A 25,719-nucleotide genomic window follows, 5' to 3' on the forward strand; every position below is an offset into this window, starting at 1 on the left:
GTAAACCGTTATAAAAAAACCTTTTTGAGAAAAACTCGTTTAAAGATTGGAGTCGCTATGTTGCCCACTCTGTTCCCTTTCTACACTCAACGCTGTAACGATCGTAATAATTTGAATTTCGATTTCAAATGTTTTGAAAATGTTTATTAGCGTATACTATACTCCAATAATGCAAGAAAAAAATCGATTTCTCGAAAATTTCATACTGAGACGATTCCTTAAATTCATATAAGGTGTTAGATGTATAGTATGATTAGGAATTCAATATTTGTAATAACAAATCGTGATGCCAAGGATAAATAACATCGGTTCAATAATACTCCTAGTTAAATCACTACATCATTGCATCGTAATATTCTTTTATCTACCCGACAAAGTGACTCTTTACTTGCTAAGCTGTGCACGCTCCACAAAGACAATAGAATATAAGAAAGAACATTAAATAAAACAACAAAAATAACACAAAAAGCAAAAACCACCTGAAACCTGAAAACAGTCAATAACAATTTAAAATAGTGCACATAAAACAAAATTAGTTAAAAAATAGGAAAACTCAAGCTTTACCAGAAACTAGATAAATTACTATCAGATGCGTTTAAGCTGAATAATAATTTATGAGTTGCCTATACTTAACAATGTATAAAATGCTGAGGAATCTTTCAAGTGTGCAAGGTCACAGTGACGTGTTATAAAATATAAAACAAACGAATTCTTTTAGTTTCATTCTTATTTTTTATTTGTATTTATTGGCAAAACTTGAATAAGAGCTTTAGAATTATATACATTAATACATATGTACATACATTTTCGAAGTCGTAAAATACTTAATACTACGATAAACAGGATGATCCTGAGTCGTGACTGCATTATATTATATATATACAGTCGGTACTTATCACCACTTCCTGTATCAACTAACTTATAGAACGGGTAAATACATGTTACTTGGCTTACTAGGGATAATTTCATTATCATAGTCTGGACGTGGTTTCTGATAGGCATAACCTTTCCCACTCACGCCATTACTCACTTCATGCTTTTCATAGTTATAACCACCGGTTTCTTTGCCTTTATCCCCACTATATACGGATGCCGTTGTTACTTCCGCTTCCGGCTTATCTGTTCGGTCAACATCACCGTCAATGCTTCCGTTATCTTCAATGCGCTCAGTGGTAAAAGTGAGAGGTTCGGCAACTTTTTCGGTAGTCGTGACAATCGCTGGGGTTTGTGCAACTACTGTTGGCTTATCTTCGTTGACAGTGCCGATTGTAGAGCTCAAAACCGTCTCTGAGGTGGAGTCAACTTCGGTGGAATATTTTTCTGTTGTTGGTGTTATTGTCGATTTAGCAGTGCTGCTCACAAGAGACTCTGTGCTGGTGGCGAAATTACTTGTAACTTTTTCTGTTGTTTCAGTGACCACGGGTTGTTCTGCAACTATTGTAGGCCCAACGCTGGTAACACCCGCCGTAATATCTACAATCGATTTCGAAGTGGAGCTGCTGTAGGCCGGACTACTTTCTGTCGTTGAAATGCTTGAAACTTCTACATTTGGTTTTGTTGAACTAACGAAAGAATTGTCTGTAGTTGTTGTGCTTGTTGAGTCGCGGCTATTATCAATGCTGTTGCCAGTTGTTGATTTGGGAGTATTTGTGGTAGACTGTGGCGCAAAACTTATATTTGCTTCTTCGGTAGTTGTTCTAGGTCTGGCCGTTGTCGTGCCTGCGTTGAATTTAAAACCAAGTCCAAAACTGCCGCCAAACTTCCCACTGGCAGCTAGTTTGCCACCGCCACCAATATTGCCACCCGCACCAATGCTACCACCAGCACCAGCGCCACCGCTAAAACTCGATAGCAAACTATTTATAAAATTTAATTTGTGGCTTATAAGGTTCATCGGCAATTGGAAAAGACCACCGAATGCCGACGATGTTGATGAGGAGGAGGAGTATGCTGTTGAGCTTGAAGATGAAGTACTGTCAGTGGATGGTGCTGGAAGAAAACGATAGATCTGTTAAGAGTTACCGAGTTTTAAAAATTAAGAACTAAGGTGGTAATGGATTCGAAATGAAAACCGAAGCTATTAAAGGTTTTCTGGACAAGTCCCGTAACAAAATACTAAATTTTTTTACTGAAATTTATTGAGTAGATGATATAATTTTAGTTCTTCAAATTTTTTATCTACGTCCTACATATGACACCTCTATATGAAAAGTCAGTCAGACTGCAAATTATTTGAAATTAATCCTTTGAGTGCCAAAAATATAAAGTAATACCTCAGTTAATGTGAGGGTTTTATAAAAGTTTATTTAGGTATCAGATTAACCTTAAGAAATAAAGCTGTTCGTTTTCATGTATTTCATTTAATTATCTGAGATATTGATTATTTATAGGACTCCTCAGAATTTTCTAAAGAGATCATGGTATTCATATACAAATATTCAATAAAAAGGCAGCCGTTTGCTTGTCTAACAGGTACCGCCCTTGATAGGCAATGGAAAAGTTCCGAGTGTATTTTGGTTATTCTCATAAAATCGATGGTTAGGTGCCTTGAACCCATCAAAAATCTATTTATGTGCCTTTTTCCTACCTTTTTGTCGTATGAAGAAGGAAGTTTCGGGATAATTCTACCTCGCCTTCCTCCAAATAGATTTTTCCTGTAAGTTTTTTAAGCTTAGGGACATCGATTGTTAGAGAGAAAGGTCAACCTCGAAGACACCGTTTATTTGTCTAACAAGTATTGCCCTTGCCAGGCAATGGCAAAGATCCGATTGTATTTTTGTCAAATATCAAAAAATATCAAAATATCCATGCTTAGGTGCCTTGAACCCTTCAAAAATCTGCTTAAGTTTTTTTTGCTATTTCTGGCATATCAAGAAGAAAGTTTCAAATTGATTCTACCTCGCTTCCTTCAAATAGCTTCTAAAAGTGGGATCCCGTAAGTTTTTTAAGTTCACTATAGAGACACCGATAGAGTAATAACCAGAAAAATCACTTCAACTAGAGAAAGGTGAAAAGTGAACCTTGGTGAAGGCGAAAAACTCATCCGATCGACGTACTTCGTGGCACACAGAACTTACGACTGCCCAAATATATACCAGTGCTAGCTGAGACCTGTTCCCATTCTGTTTTCCCTTTTCTTGCAATCAGCTTCACAAAGTTGAAAGCGTCAATAAAAAAACGTAACATAGAGAATTCTGCGTGGATGTGGTAATCTTGTGAGATTTCTATAGACACCTCATTCGATTGATTCGAAAACTTATGATAAATAAGGCTATGTCCACATAATTCGACTGAACGATGCCTGAAAAAAGAAATTAAATCAAAAAGCGACAGCTGAAAGGCTTCGTATCTAATCAACAAAGCCGTGCAAAGGTTTATCATTGAATCCTCAACAGTAAAGTATAAAATTTGAACGACTCTGGATTGCAAAACTGACTCTGATACTATGAGCGGGTTCTCGAACAATTTCTGGAACTATTGTGCACCACTTTTCGCTTTCAAAATTTTATCACTGATTTTTGAATACCACTTTCATTCATTTCTGTTAAAACTTTCGCCTTCATATTCTTCATATATTTTCAGCCATACATACCTCTCGTCGTCAAAACGAAGAAATTCGGGGGCAAGAAAAGAAATGGCTTCGCTTCAGCCTGTTGCCACAGGACCGCTGTGGTGCCGAATAATAGAAGCAATATTGCAAATTTTGACATATTTATTTTTCAAATTTAAGAACGTAAATTATTCAATCGAAGAATTCTACTTCCGCCACTATTTCACTACTTCACTTGCGACTGCCTTCACAATTTGCCAAACAATTTCGTACTAATATCGAGGTTTTGGTAAATTAGCAACTTAAACCGCGGCCAAACCGCGAAGTTAAAGTAAAGTTGTATAACAAAAGTGAGAAATATCTTAGCAGGTGTTTATGGCTGTATGTGTGTCTGTGTTTTGAGGTGTTTTAGTGCGAATGAATGACGGTAAGCCGCAGAGTTGAGCGAAATCAATGGATATTTGCATAGCTAGCACTATTCTTACCACATCTCTTTCATCTCCTTTGCTTAGAGATTTAAGATTTTTATGTTTGCCATACCTTTTGTCACCTCTGCATGTATGTGTGTTGGTGCACAGATTTGTGTGTAGCTGCGTGTGATTTGTGAATTCTCAAACAACGCGATGAGCCATGTTAAGCGTTTTTCATTTTTGCATAGACCTTCTAGACTAATTATGGTTATTAATAAAGCACCTCGCCAAAGTTGTAGTATTTTTAATTTATTCATAAATGATAAAATAAACAAACCTCAACTCGTAATAAGTTTATTCCTCTCACAATGTCTTACAGTGTTAGTTGCGAGTGCGTGCCTGATGAGGCGACAATTTCAGACTTCAATTGCGCACCTTTAACCCGCGCTTAGGTAAATTTCATAAGAAATACTTTCTTAGCGCTAATGGTGGTCCATTGACCTTCTTTTTTTGAAAGAAATATTTTTGTATGAGGTTGCCAAATCGGTCTTGTGTTTATATCTGCTTATGTACATATATAGTTGGAAGTTCACACTAAATTCTGCAGTTAGTTTGTTCAAATTTCTTCCGTTTGTGGCATGTGCTTTGATTTTATGCGACAAATGGCGGCGCTGCAAAGATTTAGGAACCTCGGAATGGAGCATGGATGTTTACGAAAAACTTTTTCTAAGCCAAAATATGCTATGAGGTTGACCATCGTCTGGTTGGTCGAAGTCACGTAACAAATCCAAGTTTTACGTAAGAGAGGGGGCTATCTCTTTATTTGTTTGTTCTATTTTGAGTTTTATCAACAATTCTATTACCTTCTTGATATTCTGCTTAATGAAAAATCAATCTATCAATCGATATAGAACAGAGACTTTAAGTTGATTCTGTACATATATAAATTGCTTAAAATACAAATTTCTGAGGTAAACTCATTTCAAAACGACTTCGTTTATACGAGGGCTGTCCGATAAATAACCGACCTCAACGTGAAGCTAGCGGCACATCTGAAAAAAAAGTTTCTACTTCAAATTGTGCATATTATAATAGCTACTCGCCAAAATTTCAGAAATTTATCTTGCGCAATTATCTGTTGACAGTCGTTTTTGTGAGTCTATTTCGGTGATTTCCCCAAAATGGAAAAAATTTAATATCGAGCTGTAATTAAATTTTTATTTTTGAAAGGCAATACGCCTTCACAAATCAAAGATGAGTTGGACTCTGTGTATGGTGACTCTGCACCATCGTTTACCACCGTAAAATTTTGGGCAGCTGAATTTAAACGTGGTCGCAGGAGCTTGGAAGATGATGAACGTCCTGGGCGTCCAAAAACTGTAACCACTAACGATAACATCGCTAAAGTTCAACAATTGGTACTAGAAGACCGCCGGATTAAAGTTAGAGAAATAGCTGAGATTATGAAGATGTCAAAAGAAACAGTTTGTCACATATTAAACCAAGATTTGGGCATGAAAAAGCTGTCCGCGCGTTGGGTGCCGCGTTTGCTTACGCTAGACCACAAACATGCGCGCATGAACATTTCCAGCGCTCTGTTGGCTCAGTTTAGAGGCAATAAAACCCGTTTTTGGCGCCGATTGATAACTGTAGACGAAACTTGGATTCATCATTATACGCCCGAAACAAAAAACCAATCTAAACAGTGGATTGAAAAGGGGGAACCAGCCCCAAAAAAACCTAAAGCGGTGTATTCGGCTGGGAAAGTGATGGCGAGTGTTTTTTGGGACAGCCATGGAATTATTTTTATCGACTATCTTAAAAAAGGAAAACCATAACAGGACAAGCTAAAGGAAGAAATTTCGAAAAATCGGCCACATTTGCAGAAAAAGAAAGTCTTGTTCCACCAAGACAACGCACCATCTCACACCTCAACAGTCGCCATGGCGAAAATCCACGAATTGCGGTCCGAACTGCTTGACCATCCACCTTATTCAACGGATCTAGCACCAAGCGACTTTTTTTTGTTTCCTCAACTTAAAACTGCGCTCGGCGGCAGATGAGGAGGCAATCGCCAAGTACTATTTGGAAGGGTTGCAGAGATGGGAGCATCACTGGGAGAAGTGTGTGGAGTTACAAGGAGACTATGTAGAAAAATAAAAAAAAAAAAAAAATTGAAAAAGTCGCGGGCATCATGGTTAGGTCGGTTATTTATCGGACAGCCCTCGTATCAAACCTTTTTATGAAGTTGGTGTCCTTCTTTATTGGCCGAGTTTACAACAGCGCGCCAGTCGATCTTTCTTTTCCAAGCGAACCCAGGTCCTTCTTCACCTGGTCTTTCCTTTGCTTCCCATCGTTTGGTATCGAACGGCTCGCAGAGGTCCTTCCCGATCCTGACGGAGCTTTTGGTATTTCTCAGTTTACACAGCCGTATTAGTTTTGCGGGGCTACTAAATTCAGACATAGCGGCACATTCCTTTTCGTGTTGCCAAAAGCTGTTTTGAAATTGACGAAAGGCGGTGTGTGTCGATCTTCCTTTCACGGATCTTTTCGAAGATTTGGTGTATGTTGAATATCTGGCCAGTTGTTAATTTTCCAGGCCTAAAGCTACACTGATAAGGACCAATCAGTTTGTTGACGGTGGGCTTTGATATTTCACACAATACATTATCCGTCAAGTAATGTCATAACTTACAGTTGGTCTGCGTTTGTCTGCCTTGGGATGACTTAAAATTCTATCCAAAAGCTGTAGGCTTATTCCTGCTGCGTGTGGAATAAAAGTCGTCAACTTAACTCAACCTTAGTTTGGTGTAAAAAATGCAATATATTAAATGTTCATCTTTCAATCCATCGCTAACTCCTATCCTCAATTAAGAATCGGACGAAAAGTCTTGAAAACGTAAGATAATGCGTCGGAATGTGCTACTTTCGCATTAACTTTGGTCTCCATGTTTCATGTGAGTTAAATAATACGGACTTTAAGATCACGTGCAGAAATCGCACACATTGTACATAATTGTCATTAGCGAACTTCCAAAAATCCTTCAAAAGTGTCGAGTAGACGTCGGTGTCGTATTGAGTATATATATAGTATAAAAATAGTATAGATATATAACTTACAACAATTTATCATACCTATATTCCACAACCTTCTCCCTAAGGATAACTTTTTTTCAAACCTTCATCGAATACAGTAAAATCAATGTGAAAATTGATTTCATAACTTAACAGCAGCAACACAATATTTAAACAGTTCTTACAGTACAGAGCTCAGCCTCCAGAAAACTCTTGTATCAGTCCATACGTCTATTTCGTTGACAAAACCACTGAATTCCTATTCGTGAACTACGCTTGAAACTGCACTGTACCTTAACTTCAAAAAGATCCAATTCTATTAGGCATAATGAAATTTTCTGGAAAAAATTGAAAAACGAGAATCTTAACTTAGTGATTTTCATATAAGAGATGTATGGGGCGTAGCTCAATCAAGTCACAGGTAAACTAACCTTGCGGTCTCTTTATACTCCGGCACAAAATATCTTTCGGTGGTCACGTTATTTCGGACCTGTTAACGAAGCTCTGCCTTATTAAGAATTTTAATTAAAGGGTGAGCCTGCTTTAGAAGCTTCAAAAAAATCGATTTTTTTTTTCTAAAATCTCTTTAAAAATAATCTGAGAATATGTCTCCAAAGTTCTAGATAGAAACTCGAAATATTTTCGAAGCTAAAAGGAGAAATAGTGACCGCGCGTCTAGCAGATATATGAGCGCTTGGACAGAAAGCGAAACTTTGACGCGCGATTTCTCGGTTTTTCATTTTTACGATTTTTCTTAATTGGCGGGCAGGATAGAAAAAAACTAAACGTCGTATGGAATTGGGGCAAAGTTTATTATCTTTGGCATTAAATTATCTTCTATTTAAACTAAAAAAAAATAAGAAACGTCAAGTTTGAACATATTTTTAAACAACATAAAGTGAAATTTTTTTGATCAAAAACCACTTTTTTTCAATTTATGGAATTTCTTAGTTTAACTCGAAGATAAATTATTAAAAAATATGAATCTTTTTGATTTTTTTGTTTCCGACATAAATTGCGACCTGCATCCTGGCCGCCGTCCGACCAATGCACATGCGAGATGCATCGGGCAATTGTTTCCCAAAAGCAGAATATCAAAGATTTCGTATCCAAAAAATTTATGAATGATGCTTAAACATATAACTATAAACCATAGAAATTTCACTTTAATCAATTATTTCTTTCCTTCCCAAAAAACTCCTAAAAAAATTGAATTTTTTAAGCCTTTAAAGCAGGCTCCCCACTTAAAACTAAATTTTCATTGGCTTTCTAACATCATTTGAGACCAGCAGCTTGGTTTTTATAAAATACAGGACATCACCATGATTTGTTGGGTCTGATAGATTATTACAAATTAAAAAAAAAAATCTCTAAATTAATGTCTCATATCGACATCATAATATTTACATCATTTGACTAATCATTTGATGGCAAATTCATACACAGCAACCTTAAGTATATTATTAGCTGCTTATAAAGTTTTTCTTAAGCCTTTGCCACAAGGCATATTTTTTACTTCTTGAAGACGCAATTAGCGCTAATTACCCATTTACAGCCAAAAACGAGCAAAGTTGCTAATTAAATAAAACAAACAAATTCAAATCTCCAATCCAAGCTAGGTTTTGTTGCTTCACCTTTACATACTCTCTCAAAAAACAAACTAAAATCAAATAGATAAACATATAAACACTCGTTAACTTAACATATATGTACATATGTATATTACATAACTGTAGTCATCTTAACAATGTTAGCTGCGACATTGAACTTGGCATTACTTGGCCACCAACAATTTACCGTCTTTAGCTGGCAAAGCCATGGTAGCGAAAGCGTACGAACTTGAAGTCTTTTGTTTTTCGACAAACAGTGAGTGGAATTTGCATATTTAAGCTTTAACATTGAAATTATGTTATTTAACAGTAGCGAAAGAGCTTTATGTGTGCATATTGTTAATTCGAGCTTTTCCTTGATTGTTTACTATTTGCTTTATTTGGATCACTGTGAGGTAGCAGTTCAAACTGTTGGAAAAGATATTGGCCAATTTCATACATTTAACGTCAAATTTTGAAGAACACGTACAAGGTGCGTTCCAAAGTAAACTGGACTTAAAAAAAAAAGAAAAAAATTTTTTTTTGGCAAAATCTATTTATTTTATTTAAAATAGTCTCCTTTTTCCACGGTCCAAAAGCATGTCGAACGAGTGTTTTAGCTCGTTAGCTCGTTGCATTTTTCCGAAAAGGAAGAAGTCTCACGGTGCCATATCAGGTGAATACGGAGAATGGTTAATATTTAAAATGTGATTTTTGGTCAAATAATCGTCGATAGATGATGTTGGATTCTGAGCATTTTTGGTCGTCAGTCAATTTGTGCGGAACAAACCGTGCACACACCTTTCGTTGTTCGGTCAAAATGCGATAAATCGATGTTTTAGAGATGTTCAATTCCATTTCCATGAATTTCAATGATGATTTCGGCTGAGTTTTGATGAATTCACGCACAGTTTCGATGGAATTTCCGGTGATCATTTTTAATTGGCCCACAGTTGATCGTCATTTATATCCTCATGACCACTTTGGAAACTTTGAAACCAAAATGTTGCCAAAACAGTTAATATCGGACTATCATATAGATGTCATATAAATTGAGCGATAAAAATCAAGACAATGATATTCATAAGACATATATTTCCATATTCAGTAGCATTAATTCGACTTGAATGTTTTTTGTATCAAGCCATGATATACTCGTATCAAAGAACTACCAAAACGTTTACGTTTTCATTTTTCTCCAAAATACTATTTTATAAGCTATCGAAGTGGCTTAAAATTTTCCCAATTCCACATATCAGGAGAAAATGAAAACGCGTATTATTTCAGTGTTAGCTATCAATCTTCGAACTGCATTATCATTATCCTTGACAACAGCTAACAACGATAAAACATTCTCTGCTCATTGAAATAGATTTCTAGACTTCTTAAGCATTTGTTTGCATTTTTGCATCGGCATATTATGACATATTTATAATTTAATATAAATATGTAATCTCCCATATGGATATGTGATCACAAGTTATACTTGAGTGTCTTAGCATTGATCGGGGCATTGCTTTGGCTCCGTGCTATTGTGGTTAATTCACAACTAAGTTGTTGGCCAATGGTCAATGCAATTGTCATAATCCATGTTAGGCACAAAAACCGAATACACACAACTATATATAACTGCATATTGAAATTAAATATTTTTATTGTCTCGTTATAAGTCTTTAACAGCAGTAGGTCAATTTGTAGTGAATAATTGTGATATTTACATACTTGCACAAGTGCAAAATAATACCAGCAGACACAATAAAAACAGATTTTAAAGAAAACATCGCAGACTTTGGCCATAAACCGTCATTTGAGATGTTTCATTTTGAAGTCTATTGATTTTTCTATACTATTTATAATTATGTTGTTATAAGTATTTTGTTCTAAGTATGTGTGTGTGCACTTTGTCGGCACAATTATATACTTTATAACAAAATCGAGCTTTTTCCTTTGTTAATTAGTCTTTATCTAAACATTCCCTCATTTTCCAGATACTTCATAAATTTTTATTGTCATAAATAATGGAATGATACGAGGGCTGCGATATATATTTCTGGCCTAATAATGAAAATAGGCATATTTATCAACGAAAATGTTTTTTTTTTCTCGTTGGATTTGGCTCGTCTTGGAAGACCCACACGGTCGATTGCTGTTTTGTTTCGGGCTCATAAGCATAGATCCATGATTCGTCACCTGTGACGATCCTATAAACGTGTTTTGAAGCACCGCGATCGTATTATTTTAGCATTTCTTTACACCAATCCAAACGAGCCTTTTTTTGAGCGATTGTCAAATTGTGCGGGATCCAACGAGAACAAACCTTTTTTTACGGTGTTCATGCAATATCGAATGTATGCTGGTGGGAAAAATGCATAGGCATGCCTCTATCTGAAGGTATGTTACATGACGGTCTTGCATTATCAGTTCACGTACGGCATCGATGCTTTCTGGCACAACGGCTGGGTGACCTTCACGGAATTCGTCTTTGAGCGAGAGTCGGCCACGATTGAATTCGTTGTAACAGTTTTTCACAGTGCTATAGTGTGGTGCTTCATAGCCATACAAAGATTTTAGTTCATCGATGCACTCTTGTCGTGATAATACACGTCGAAAGTTGAGAAAAATGATCGCACGAAAATGGTCACGAGTTAATTTGATGAATTTTTTAATTCCCTGTAAAAAAAACAATTCACGATTAAATGACAAAACGTTCTGAGTGATGTTATGCTAAAAAATGTCAAACTTTCCAATGGAAATGTCAGATTGCACCTGGCAACACTTAGTCTTGCCTAGTCCAGAAATATATATAGCAACCTAGGTATAAACGGGAAGTTTGCCTTCAAACATATTCTTCAAAGAGTGAAGCCTTACTTTTTTATGGAATTCGCTTATTACAAAATTAAGATCTTCCATTTTGTGTAGTCTTAATTTCGCCCAAACATCAAAAGCAATTTCAACTGTGAAATCCAGCGGAGGAACACTTTTATCAATGAGTAGGCTTAGTAAGCAGTTTAGAAGCATCTCGCTAGTTGAACATTTAACGGGTGGTACAAGTAGAGGTGCGTTTGTCAATAGACCACGTTCAGCGCGCAGTGAAGAAAATATATGGGCTTTTGAAAAGTTCCAAGAAGATCCGATGTTTTCGAGTCAATTTTTGTTCAGCGAAGAGGCCCATTTATGGCGCAATGGGAACATAAACAAGAAAAATTACCGCATTTGGGATGAAAGGCAACCTAAAGAGATTCCAGAGCTGCCCCTTTATCCAGAAAAACAACGGTTTGGTGAGGTTTGTGAGCCGGTGAAATCATCGGTATATATTATATTTCATCAAAAATGATGTGGGTAACCGTCAATGGAGACCGTCATCGCGCCATGATAACCGACTATTTTATGCCTGAAATTGAAGCTCGTGATCTCGGCGACATTTGGTTTCAACAAAACCGCGCCACTTCTCATACATCGCATTAATCAATGGATTTATTGAAAGAATACTTCGGTGAGCAGATAAATTCACGTTTAGGCCGGTCGTTTGGCCACCAAGATCAAGTGATACCACACCATTAGACTCTTTGCTATGGGAATATCTAAAGTGCAAAGTCTATGCGGACAATCCCGCTTCAACTCAGGTCTTGGAGCAAAACATCAAACTTCTGGTGCCGAAACGTTCAGAATGTTGGAAAAGACCTTCGATGAAAATTGTTTATCGCGAGCAAGTGTTTTTATGAATAAATATTGTTTAAAGAGGATCAAGAATGCGTTTACGATAAAGATCAACTGATGATCAACACGTCAATAAAATAAAGGAACTGCGGCTTGAGAATCGACGATTAACAGTCAAAGATCTTACTGGCATCGTTGGAATATCGGAAAGATCAGTGAAAACCATTTTTAAATATCATTTGGGCATAAGAAAAGTGAAAGTACAATGGGCTACAAAATCACTAAATTTTTTTCGAAAAACAGCATCGCGTTAACATCTGTGAAATAATGTTTTCCAACTAACAGAATGTCATGAAACGTATTACTACTGGCGCTGAGTCTTAGATCTATGCTAGCGACTCGTAAACAGACGATTAAATCGATCGAATATCGTGACAAAGCTGAAGCCTAATTATAACCTATACTGCCCACTGGAGACTACAAGAAGATATGGTAGACTAAAAAATGTCCTTTATATGCCTCTGCGACGGAGACACCAGCTCATTTTATTCTTGAGAGTGACGTGATTGCAATAAGAAAGTATTCCGACCTCTGCATCGACTAATAGAGAACACAAACTCTGTTGTAGAATTTCGAAACTATGAGAAGAACTATATTTGTATCTAGCCCAGTTTGTTTTTTGGGCGCAGAAAAAAGAACTCGTATTTTATTATACATACATACATATATTCACGAAATGTGTAAGAATTTTTTTCAATAATTTTCTTATTCCATGCCGTAGTCAATAATCATAATGCTACGCTATCGACGGGTATTAATCAGTCCATGCACGTTGGCGAACAATAGAAATTTTGGAAGCTTATTAATGAATTTCTTTATTAATCTATGCCAACTTTACGCCGATGTGCGCATATTTTTGCATGCCACGAGCGCCGTTTGATTTGTTTGACTTGGCCAATCGACGTGCTTAACATACGCGGTTTCTAAATAAATATTCATAAATACAATCAAACAAGTAAGGAGTGTTTAAACACGAACGGAACTGATTATTGCATAACATTCAAAGGCGATACTGTTGTTGTAGCGTCAGAAATCTGTCGAGTTGACAGATAAAAATCCGGGTCCGTTCCGATTACGTAGACTCAACTGTCGTGGAAACGGCATTCAAAGGGATGCAGTCGCTTGGTTTGTAATTAAGTTGAGGAATCCGTCAATCTGGGCTTCAGGAATAAACGAGTTTCTTGAATTTTTGAAAAAATACCGTTACATGGAAGGATAACGTGGTTTCATAAAACTTTGAGCCTATACTATATAAATTTGAGGAACCGAAGAATGGGTTATAAGAAGCTATCTTGTTTACCAACGACCAAACTGGTTTGCCAAAAGTTCAAAAAACCTTTACGCAACATGGCTTGGGGGTATAAAAATTCTATCTATGTATGTATATTATAAGTACGAGTATATTATATAACTCATGCGGAAAAGTGTGCGTTCTACGGTTATTGTGCTGAATAAGGTGCCAGAGTTGCGTTGTGACACTTTTATATGGATATGCGGAAGCCAATAGGGAGTTTTTCAAATATTGATATAAGTCTGTACATACATATATGTGAGTATTTAGACATAACGCGCCAGGAAAATGGCACAGCGTTGATTTCCCTTACCTTTCCGTTTTGTAAAATCTATACGTAATGCTTAAGGAATACAATTTTATGTGGGATGTGATGCTGCATTGCTAAATACTTATTTCTATGTTCATAAAGGGCATGTCTGGGCTAGTGAAGCTCGCCCGGAAATACAAAAATGGATATGATTTAAGAATATACAGATACTATGTTAAGGAATAGCAAGAACGTTCAAAACATACTTCTACAGATTGATTTAAAAAAAAGTTTTGGAATAAATATCCTGTCGGAATGTACCTTTTTCAATAGGTTTTTTTGGACAGATTATGCGTGAGTTGTCTCAAGCTGGCGTGTTTTTGTTCTGTATTGTTTGGTTCTTTATTAGATAATATTCGAGCAAATAGACCATCAATACAGCACGCACTGAGGAAGATATAGCAACCGTAGCTGAGGGTGTACACGAAGAGATTCAAGAGCTGCCATTTAATCCAGTAAAAACAACGGTTTGGTGTGATTTGTTGATGGGTGGAATCATTGGTCTATATTTCTTCAAAAAATATGCCGATGAGAACGTAACGGTGAATGGAGACCGGTATCATGCCATGATGATAATAGACAATTTGATGCCTGAAATTGAAGCTCGTGATCTCGGCGACATTTGATTTCAACAAAACGAAGCCACTTCCCACACATCGCGCCAATCAATGGATTCATTGAAAGAATACAATACTTCGGTGAGTAGATAATTACATGTTTTGAGCAAGTCGTTTTGCCACCAAGATCATCTGATATCACACCGTTAGACTTTTTGCTATGGGAATATGTAAAGTGTAAAGTTTATGCGGACAATCCCGCTTGGAGCGAAACATCACGAGTGTCATTCGCCAGTTACCAGTCGAAATGCTCGAACGAACGAGTCATCGAAAATTGGACTGAACGGAAAAACCATCTGAGACGGAGCCGCGGTCAAGATTTGAAAGAGATAATCTTCAAAAAGTAAATCCCAAAGAATGTTCTTTGGAATGTCAATAAATATTCCCCATTAAATTTTAAATTTCTGTATTTTTTCATTAAAAAATTGGGAAACTTGAAATGGATCCCCTTTCTATTTACCGATGCTTCATTAATGAATTAAGAAACAAATAAGTTGATAAATTTGAGAGGGGGATCATATACTTTTTTGATATTTTTACTATTTCCGAACTTAATGGTTCGTACGACATAAAATTTCAATGGTTCCGGTACTTTAACTTTATTTTTAAACAATACCCTAAATTAGCAAAGTTATGGGAGATTATATCCGATTTTTTTTATATTACATAGTCATATATAATAATTTGGTAGTAAAAAGCTTCGACTTATTATTCAAAAACCAAAAAACCAGATAAATTTCAAAAAGAAACAAATATAAATATTATCAAATATAATTTTTTGTTGCAAAAAAGGATCCAACGTAAACAAGGTTTTCAAACCGTGCCTTAATCATTTTAGTCTCCTAATATGGATTTCAATTCAACTGTTGGTTGAAGTTTTGAAATTCGGTATTACTGATATCAACTCAACTAGTCCAAAAAAAACTAGGATGATGAATTGTCAAACTTCAAACTTTTTGTTGTATTACGGCTTAAAAATCTGTGGCAATGGGGTTGACTAGAGTATCAAAAAGTTTCAACTGCTATCAATTAGTTGTAATTAAACATTATTTAGGAAAAATATTAATAGAAAATAGAAATCCGAATAAGGCAAGCTTGAAATTGAAGAATTTATCTGCATAAGAAATAACGTTAACTTCGGCTGCACCGAATCTATAAGACCCTTTACAGGTCTATAAGACATTCTTAATCGTGATCTTGATCGGTCAGTTTGACTTTATACTCGGGGATCGTAATGCTGCCTTTGACAATAGAGCGTCAGAACGCAACTTCAGAAATCCTTAGGCACCTTGTGCTACCGGGGGGTAATCAAATTTAGCCTTATCAATATAAAAAAATATTTTTTTTACCACCCAAGCTTCCCAAAGCCTCTTAAGTTGGCGCATGCCCCATGATGACCCCTATATTATTACTAAGTTCTCTTTTGCCCAGAAGTAGGAGTTATTTGCTCTCTACACCATCAACAGTACGCCAAAGTAAAGCAAATCAAGCTCATATGCTTTTGCATTTACTTCTATTCTCATATGACCGGATACCCGGATGATATTAACCGAGTTACTTATCTGCTGATAATATAGTTATTGCTTGCTTGCAAAACTTAACGCAGTGAAACTTAGAGGTTATTCACTAGAATGTTTATAAACTTTCCCACAATTTTGACCTAAGGATTGAATTATTGTCATTTAGTTTAAAGCTACCTTCTTTGTATGGATTCCTACAGAAGAAGCCGGCTCCTATTGTTTTTAGTGTTTCACCGCTTGATCCATCGGTGGATCAAGTGTACATTTTGACGTTGAAACTGTCGATCACAGTAGCATTGCTCCGCGTAGAAGACGACCTTAAAGCTCTCCTTGTCGAGGAGTAGTAATAATCCATTGATCAAGGTAACCCAAAGCAAGGGGGTAGGGTGTCTACTTGCTGTGTTATACAAAACGTATATGGCTTATCTATTGCTTAGTGCATGACTTAACCTCAGATTTTAATTAATGTCAAAAGAAGCGATAGCCGATATCACTGTAGAAGTGCTAGCTTTGTTGAATGGAATTTTCTATATTAATAAACAAAAAATTCATTAAAAAAAATTAAGTTTTATTTCAAATAATCGTTATATTCATATTTATACAAATACAATCGTAAAGTAATTCGTATATTTGTAATTGTAGTTTTCTAGAGATTAAATCTTTGTATAGCACATAAATTCTCAGCTCAACTTAGATACCAACTTAAGTACTAAATATTTGTATGCGTATGTGTATAGCTTAGTGACGGTGTCTGTAGCCGTATGAACCGTATGAGTAACCAGCCGATTGGGCAGCCGTCGTAGTTGCCTCGGGCTCCGATGGGGCTGCAGCTGTGGTGGCAGCAGGCGTGGCGGGCGCAGCTGGAGCGGCTGGTGCGGCGCCACCTTTCACAAAAATGGGTATGCGAATGGTTTTCGTAATATAAGTTGGCTTCGGAAGTGCGGCGCTGGCGCTGCTAACCGTATTCAATACGTTCCTTAACAAACTCTGCTTCAGATTTGTCTTGGCCTGCACCAAACCACCAACCACTTGTGTAACGGTTTGGATCTTAGCAGTCACGGCATTGGTTAGACCCTGAATGAGCGCGTTGGGATCCAAGGCGGGTGCTGCAGGGGCTGCAGAGCTGGCCGGGGCGGCACCAACACCTAAATGCGATGGAGAGAAGAAAGTGAAAGGCGTTAGATTTACATGTAGAAATGTGTACATGAGTAGGCTTCGCTTTTGCTAAACTGCGAATTCGAAAACGGAAATTAATAATTTTATTATTTTGGGAATTTTAAAATTTTTGGCTTTTTACAATATTTGCAAACATAATATTTTTATTAAGAATCAGAAATTTTTTTTACAAAATAAAAACCTGCAAGATATTGCTGTTTGTTCCTAAATAATGATTAATAAGTTCGAAAGATTCATAATTTTAATTTTTTTATATTTTCGATTTCCCAAAAGAGTTCAAAATTTTTAATTTAAAATTTTTAATTTGAAAAATAATTACTAATTTTATTACTTATATTTTTTTATTATATTATTTATAATTATTTTATTTTTTTTTTTAATAAAAATATTTTTTATTTTCCAATTTATTTTTTTTTATATTTTTAGATAAAAAAATTAAAATTTTAGAAAATAAAAAAAATATAATAAATATTCCAAAATTTTTCAACTTTTTAATTTTTATTATAATTTGAAAAATAATTATTAGATCTAATACATATGTTCTTTTAATAATGTTTTTTGCAATGTTTGTTATATTTTTTATTATTTTTAGATAACGAAATAATTCGTTGGAATATAATAAAAATATTTTTATTAGATACAAAAATTAAAAAAGTAGGAAAATAATTAAAAATAAATAAATATTGCAAAAAAATAATTTTCCAACATTTTATTTTTTATTATTATTTAAAAATTTTTTTAATATAATTAGAAAAAAAAATTGAAACGCTAGAAAATAATAAAAATATTTTTTTATTATTAAAATTTTTATTTTTTTTATTATTTCTTTATTTTTTTATTATTAATAAATAATATTTTTATTATTTTGTGATAAAAAAAATTTAAATTTTTGAAAATAATAAAAAATTGCACAATGATATGTTTTTCAACTATTTAATTTTTATTATAATTTGAAAAATAGTTAGTAATTTTAATACATATATTTTTATTTTAAATACTTTTTTTCCAATATTTACATACATACATATATGTTTTTTATTATATTTAGAAAGAAAATTAAAATGTTAGAAAATAATAAAAATATTTTTTTTATTATTAAAAATATTTTTTAAAACTATTTTTAGATTAAAAAATTTAAAATTTTGGAAAATAGCAAAGAATTGCAAAAATATATGTTTTTCTACTTTTTAATTTGTATAACAATTTGAAAAATAATTACTAATTCTAATACATACATTTTTAAATATATGTTTTTCAATATTTATTTTTTTTTAATATAATAAATATATATATTTTTTTTATTATTTTTAGATAAAAATTAAAATGTTGGAAAATAATAAAAAAATGTATTTTTTATCTTTTTAATTTCTATTATAATGTAAAAAAAAATAATTAATTCTAATACATATATATGTACATATATTTTTTTAATAATTTTAGAAAATAATAAAAAAATGTACTTTTTATCTTTTTATTTTCTATTATAATTAAAAAAATATATTACTAATTCTAATACATAGTACATATATTTTTTAATATTTTCTCAAAATATTTATTATTTGTTTTTATTATTTTTAGGTAATAAAATTAAAATTGTGGAAAATAATAAAAATATTTTATATTTGTGTTTATATTTATATTTTTTTTATTATTTTTAAATAAAAAATTAAATATTGCAAAAAAAATTGTTAAAATTTGAAAAATAATCACTAATTCTAATACATATATTTTTTTAATAATTTTTTTTTGCAATATTTATAATTTTTTTTTCATAATTTTCTAATATTTTAATTTTTTTATTAACTGGCAAATAGTTCATTATTCATTACTCTCACTTTCTATTAATAAAATTATTTTTTTTTTTTTCAAAAAAATTCCATAATCAAAATCAGGTAATTCAAAGAACCTGATTTATTAGCATCAATTTTCAATACTTATTTTCAACAATTGAGGTTATATCGAATTTTAATTATTTTTTATTATTTTTCTTAACCAAAAACCACTTAAAACTTGTTTTTAATAATACACTTCAGAAAAGCTTGAGTATTATGGAAAAATTAGCGCAGATCACGTAACGACGGAAGAAGTATTTCCTGGCATTGTATTTCAAAACACTATGCATTTTCAAAACTATCGCACATAACATATTTAAAAAGACATTTTTTATTTGTTTTTTTTCAATCCAAAACATATTCCATACTTTTCGAAACAATGATGAATGCATCATTCTGCTGGAACTGCAAGGTGGCCAAAGCCACGATGGCGACAAAAACAAATTTATACATTTTCTATAATATTCAAAGTAAACACGACGCGGAAAATCGATATTTTATTCGATTGAAATTTGTTTTTATTTTTTAAATATTTTTGCTTTGTAATTATTTTTGAAATATTAACAAATCTGTTGTTGGCTCAACGGCTCTTTGGCGCACTTAAAAGCAACTACACGATTGCTCCCGTCGATTGAAACGAAACTAGTTGTTAACTTTAACAGTAGCTTTTATATGCCCTCGGAGTCCACTCTGATCTCCTACATCGACTTCTATCTAGTATGTAAGCCGCCATACCCAAATCGACGAAACGCGCTCGTCTTCGCTCGTGACGATAGCCACACGCCATTTCGCATAATTCTAGCCATTCGTCGTACTCGGTATTTTATCACAAACACGTACTTATGTTTGGATGTCAGTATATTTGTCTGCGTTGCGTATCAGCCAGTAAGTCACTATCATATTTGTTTTAAACGCTGTTTTTTTCCTTAAAGCCACTTATGGTCACTGTAGTCATCAGCCAACATCCCATCTAGATTAATAATGGCCAACAATGATGGTTGTGAAGCACCTTTGCACGCGACTCAAGCGAGCTGCGAGCGGATGGCGACAGCCACAGACACAGTCACAGTCACAGCATTGGCGGCCAGCGCTTTGTCTATTCTGTAATCGTTTTTGCGCCAAGTGCCGCAGAGCAAATTTGTATGTAAAACTTGTTGCGACGGGCGCTCGACGTTTTTGAAACTGTCAGGCTAGTATTTGACCGTTTATGTATGTATGTTGACGGTTGATTAGCATAGACGTTAAATTTTTTCCTTGTTTCGGTTTTTATTTGAATTGAGAACCGGCTGCAGCTCTGCGAAGCTGAAGTGTGTGTCTTTTGTTTTATTGATTTTTATCTGAGCCTAATTTTATAAATTTAAATTTAACATCATCTCAATGTTGACCTACACCAAATAATGACATTTTTAGCTCACTGAAAAACATAGAAATATCACACCTTGTAAAGCTCGCTGCATTTCAAAAATGGCAAGACAGGTGAAGAGTTAAAATGATTATTTTGAATATTATTCACAAAAGTCTAATAGGAGGTCATCCCTCACCTCATCTCTTCAACACACTCGCAAAGGTTCAGCACTTTTGAGGTGATGTGACCGCAGTACAGGGTTCTAGTTCCACCATTCCAAAATGTCAGTTCATTGCCACTTTATGCCCCGGCACTCAGATGAGGTGTATACGGTTGCAAACTGATAGGCTGTTCATGTTCTATGAACCCCAGCATCAGTAGAGATTTTAACTCAAAGGTTAAGATCCCTTTTGACCTCCTGACTACCGCTAAGTATTTACGATAGTTGCGTTGGAAACTTATAGAAAAGAACTCGAAATATGCTCGGAAAGTTTTAGTTTAGTAATACAATGACATCTAATGTTTTCAAGCCATCAGTGTACCGTCGAATTGTGCTGGCACCTCAAGTATATCAAGTATGGAACTCAGCAGTAAGGCTGACTGGAATGCCTTACTGTTGAGTTTAACTTAAAACTTCTTTGTAAAGTTTATCCTTTTGGTAATGCCGTCTTTTGAAAGGAGCGTCAGTAGCTTTCACCTAAGGCCCATATTTGTTGTTTTTTCCATACTCGTGTGTGGCCATGAGTAGCATGCTATGCTTTGCTGTCTGGTTGACTACTACCAGGAGCGGTGTAAGCTTCAGTAATACTTCGAGTGTTGCGGTTTGGTATTTGCACATTGTCCCAATTGCTTTCGATGCCCAAGTAATCGCTTTATAAGTAACACGATCATAGTATACAACCACCTGATGATGCTTGGTTTACAACCCCAAGGATTTACTGTCTATTCCACCGTAAGGTGAAGTGCAATCTGAGGCCTATGTATTTGAACTTAGTTATCATGTCTACCTCTTAGGTTCTGCGCCAAGGGTTAGGGTCTTTAAACCCACCAAGTACCTTCCTTTGGTAAAATAGACAATGGTTGCTTTCGACAGATTAGTATTTAACCCGCATTTGTCTTTTTCCATTATAACAATGTCGCCGGCGTACCTTTGACACCGAATTCCATCGTTTATGAGCATATCGATCATCTCATCTACTACAAAGCACCTAAATAAGGAAGACAGTACTCCGCCGTGAGGTCTCCCTCTTATAGTAGCAATACAAATCTTGCTCTGTCTTACAGTAGTCTCAGCTATCTTAGTGCACAGTGCAGCTTTTAACTATCTGTATACAGGAGCTGGCCCATTCTTCTTCCCCAGTGCACTAATTACACTTTCGTGAGACTTTCGATATCTAGGAAGGCATTTGTTGGCACCTCTCCATTTTCTAGCGAACTTTGGATTTCAGCCGTAAGTTGGTATAGAACAGAGTTCGTAGACCTATATACTGGATGCGATTTTCAGCTCCTTCGATCTTATATCGTTATTTATAAATAATTCCACATCTTCTAATATAAAAGAAGTAAAACTGAAGGATTTAGCAAGTGAATAGTCTTTCCTTCCCACCTTAGGTATGAAGGTTACCCTTGCTATTTTTCACGGTTCTGGGATACACGCCATCGCAAGGTAATCTCTCATCAGTCCAAAAAGGCGAGGCAGTAGAATTTGTCCTCCCTGTTGGAGAAGTGCTGAAAACATGCCATCCGCTAATTATGATTTATATTAAGGGAAGAAAGCTAGCGTCTACTTGATTGTGTTTTCATTTAAAGAAGAATCAACGCTTTTTGTGAACATTAAAATCTCAACAACCATTATTTCCGCTTTCTCTGATCTGGTTCTGGAACGAGGACAAGTCGACTTGGCCCACACGTCATTCTTGAGAGTGATAACTTTGTAGTCGTAGATAATTTCTTCTATCTTGGAACCAGTATTGATACCAGCAACTGCAGAATCAGGTGCTACTTTGGACTGAGTAGACAATTGAAAAGGAAAGGCTTCTCTCGATGAAGAAAGACCAAACTCTAAAAGTCCTTATTACTACGGTCCTGCTCTAAAGTGCGGAGCCATGGACAATGACATCAAGATGAGTCGGCCTTAGGTGGAGTGGTACAAAAGTTTTGAAGAAAATTTATGGTCTTTCGGTCATTGACAACGCCGAGTAACGCAGTCGATGGAACGATGAGCTGCGCGAGATATACGGCGACATTGACATAGTTCAACGACTGCTAGGTCATGTTGTCCGGATCTTGGCGCACTGTTGCTAACTTGGTTATAACCACGAAAGCAGTGTTTACACCAGTAAAGAAGAAGAAGACCCATTTGATATATAATTTTAATACCTCATCTTCAACTGCAAGGTTCGCAGATATCTAAGACGAATTGTAGATAATGCTAGACGGTAGCATAGAAGGTGATCCAGCGTCTCTCTCTTCTCTAGTTACTTCTCTACATTTTCTGCATGTATCGTCATTACTTATGTCCATCCGACTCGGATATGATACCCATAGATTGTGCCATGGCATTAGGCCAACAATCGTCTTGTAGTTCTTTCGAGACTGTGTGAGTAAAAAGTATGCGTGTTTTTCTCCGGGGCTTTTGTACAAGATCTCGGCGATCCGGCATGTCCTTAAGGAGTTTTTATACATTTATGGGAGTATCAAAGTAGTGGTTCTACAGTGTACTTCACTATACCAAACAGAACATTTACTAATAGTTTCTATTACGTTTTATGTTATTTTCGGAGTGAAGCCGTTCTATGGAAAAATCATAAGGATATTACTAGCACCCTCTATCATTATAGCCTTGAAATGTTCCAACATTTTAAAAGTGGCGTCATATGAACGCAAATGTTTCCACATTTCCAACGATTTGAACGGTTTCCTTAAACTAAAATGTCCAATAATACTATATTCTAACAAATTCAATCAAAGCAATGACAGTTGTCGCTATTTCCGACACTAACCTAACCTAACTAAACGTGATGTTAACAGTTCCGGGAACACTTACATTTGCTTGCTATGTATCTAGCTGATAGGCTGACATATCTAGCCGATGGGCTGACATATCTAGCTGGTAGACTGACAAGTTAGTGTCTATTTCAACGACACTGCAACAGAATCTTTATACGAGCTATGGCCATTTGAATGACACAAGGTTTATCCATCATCACTTCAAATTATTTACCATATACATATGATGCATTGTTTAATCAAAGTCAGCAAAGCTCTACAAGCCAACACTTTCCATTATTAAGATTAAAATAATTTAGAAGTGCGCAGAAATAACATTCGAATTCGTCTTCTTATTCAATTATAAAGCAGATTTTAGCAAAAAATCGCTCTTTGTTATATTTCCGTGTTTTATTCAGTTCGATTCACCATCACTTCATTTCGCAACATCGATGAGATGCTTAACAGCTAAGTGGAAGCTGTTAGAGAAGCAAACATTTCAGCTGCAAGTGTTTACTAAACAAAAATATGTTTAAAATAAATCGAAATTTTAAATGTTTTCTAGTTTATTAAGCCAAACAAGTGGGAAGATATTGAAGAACATTGAACTTTTTGCGCTTCGAAAGCATTTAGGTCTAGACGATATTTCGAAAGTAACCGGTTTTTAGTTTCTGCCACTATTTTTTTCAACTTTTTATAAACATACATACATATATTTGTATGCATATATATACTAAATATATATACATATATAGTTCTAGTTTCAAAAAGATCCCCCAATTGTGCATATATTTTTTTGTGCAAAGTCATTTTTGTTGTGTTTGTTTTTGGTTCAGTATCTAGTAAGAAAGAACTTTGTATGTAAACCATGAAGTCGATAACAGTCTTAAGTATATATTTATTTGTATACATGTATGTATACGTTAGCATGTGATATTCGTAAACTTGTCGATCTATAAAAAGTCGAAAAAAACTTGCCGAAGGTCAAGCACGAAATTTAAATAAGATTTTTATTTCTGTTAATCTTTATGTCTGAGAGCATCACTTTCATGATATTTGAATTTTGTTGGCCTAACGGTTTTTGTAATATGCCATGGTATTATTAGAGGCACAATTCATGCCTGTTACAACAAATAAACCGGATCGAACTATATTAATAAATTAACAAGTAAGGAAGGGCTAAGTTCGGGTGTCACCGAACATTTTATACTCTCGCATGATAAAGTGATAATCGAGATTTCATTATCCGTCATTTACATATTTTTTTATTTTGCTGTAAAATTAATTAGAATTAAATTCTGAGAGATTTGCCGATATTTTCGGTGAAAAATTAGGTTAGGTTAGGTTAGGCACTGAGTTCTTCGTGTTCGATATCAGAGACCTTGAAAAGTTATAGTCCGATCACGACAATTTTTCCACAAGGGATACCTCAGCTCAAATACCGTATTTGTGTAAAGTTTTATTCCTCTATCATCATTTGTTCCTAATGTATATATTATACAGAGAAGGCATCAGGTGGAATTCAAAATAGCGTTTTATTGGAAGAAGGCGTGGTTGTGAACTGATTTCACCCGTATTTCGTACATGTCATCAGGGTGTTAAGAAAATATTATATACCGAATTTCATTGAAATCGGTCGAGTAGTTCCTGAGATATAGTTTTTGGTCCATAAGTGGGATGCAGCTTCCTTCTGTCATTTCTTCCGTAAAATTTAGTGTTTCTAACGTTTTTTGTTAGTCGGTTAACGCACTTTTAGTGGTTTTCAACATAACCTTTATATAGGAGCTGGGCGTGGTTATTATTCGATTTCTTCCATTTTTGAACTGTATATGGAAATACCTGAAGGAAACGACTCTATAGAGTTTGGTTGACATAGCTATAGTAGTTGCCAAGAGATATGTACAAAAAAATTTGTAGGGGCGGGGCCACGCCCACTTTTCCAAAAAAATTAGGTCCAAATATGCCCCTCCCTAATGCGGTCCTTTGTGCCAAATTTCACTTTAATATCTTTATTTATGGTTTAGTTATGTACACTTTATAGGTTTTCGGTTTCCGCCATTTTGTGGGCGTGGCAATGGGCCGATTTTGCCCATCTTCGCACTTAACCTTCTTATGGATATCTCAATTTTTACTCATGTTCCAGCTTGCACGGACGGACGGACAGACAGACAGACATCCGGATTTCAACTCTACTCGTCACCCTGATCACTTTGGTATAGTTATATAACCCTATATCTGACTTTTTTAGTTTTAGGACTTACAAACAACCGTTATGTGAACAAAAGTATAATATTCTCCT

At 35.0% G+C, this 25,719-nt stretch overlaps 2 protein-coding genes across 2 annotated transcripts; both read right to left on the bottom strand.

Moving 5' to 3' along the window:
- Positions 1-741: 741 nt before the first annotated feature.
- On the bottom strand, positions 742-3,929 carry LOC105222644 (uncharacterized). Its single transcript, XM_011200037.4, has 2 exons — positions 3,593-3,929; positions 742-1,989 (listed from the first exon to the last, which is right to left on the bottom strand). The coding sequence occupies exons 1-2, from the start codon at positions 3,708-3,710 to the stop codon at positions 920-922; spliced, it is 1,188 nt and encodes a 395-aa protein (XP_011198339.2). The 5' UTR covers positions 3,711-3,929; the 3' UTR covers positions 742-919.
- A 12,697-nt stretch (positions 3,930-16,626) lies between these two features.
- Positions 16,627-19,739, bottom strand: LOC105222643 (uncharacterized). The gene is made up of 2 exons (XM_011200036.3): positions 19,456-19,739; positions 16,627-17,224 (listed from the first exon to the last, which is right to left on the bottom strand). The coding sequence occupies exons 1-2, from the start codon at positions 19,538-19,540 to the stop codon at positions 16,818-16,820; spliced, it is 492 nt and encodes a 163-aa protein (XP_011198338.2). The 5' UTR covers positions 19,541-19,739; the 3' UTR covers positions 16,627-16,817.
- Between the last annotated feature and the right edge of the window lie 5,980 nt (positions 19,740-25,719).

Source organism: Bactrocera dorsalis, chromosome 4, assembly GCF_023373825.1.
Source record: "Bactrocera dorsalis isolate Fly_Bdor chromosome 4, ASM2337382v1, whole genome shotgun sequence".
NCBI lineage: Eukaryota > Metazoa > Arthropoda > Insecta > Diptera > Tephritidae > Bactrocera > Bactrocera dorsalis.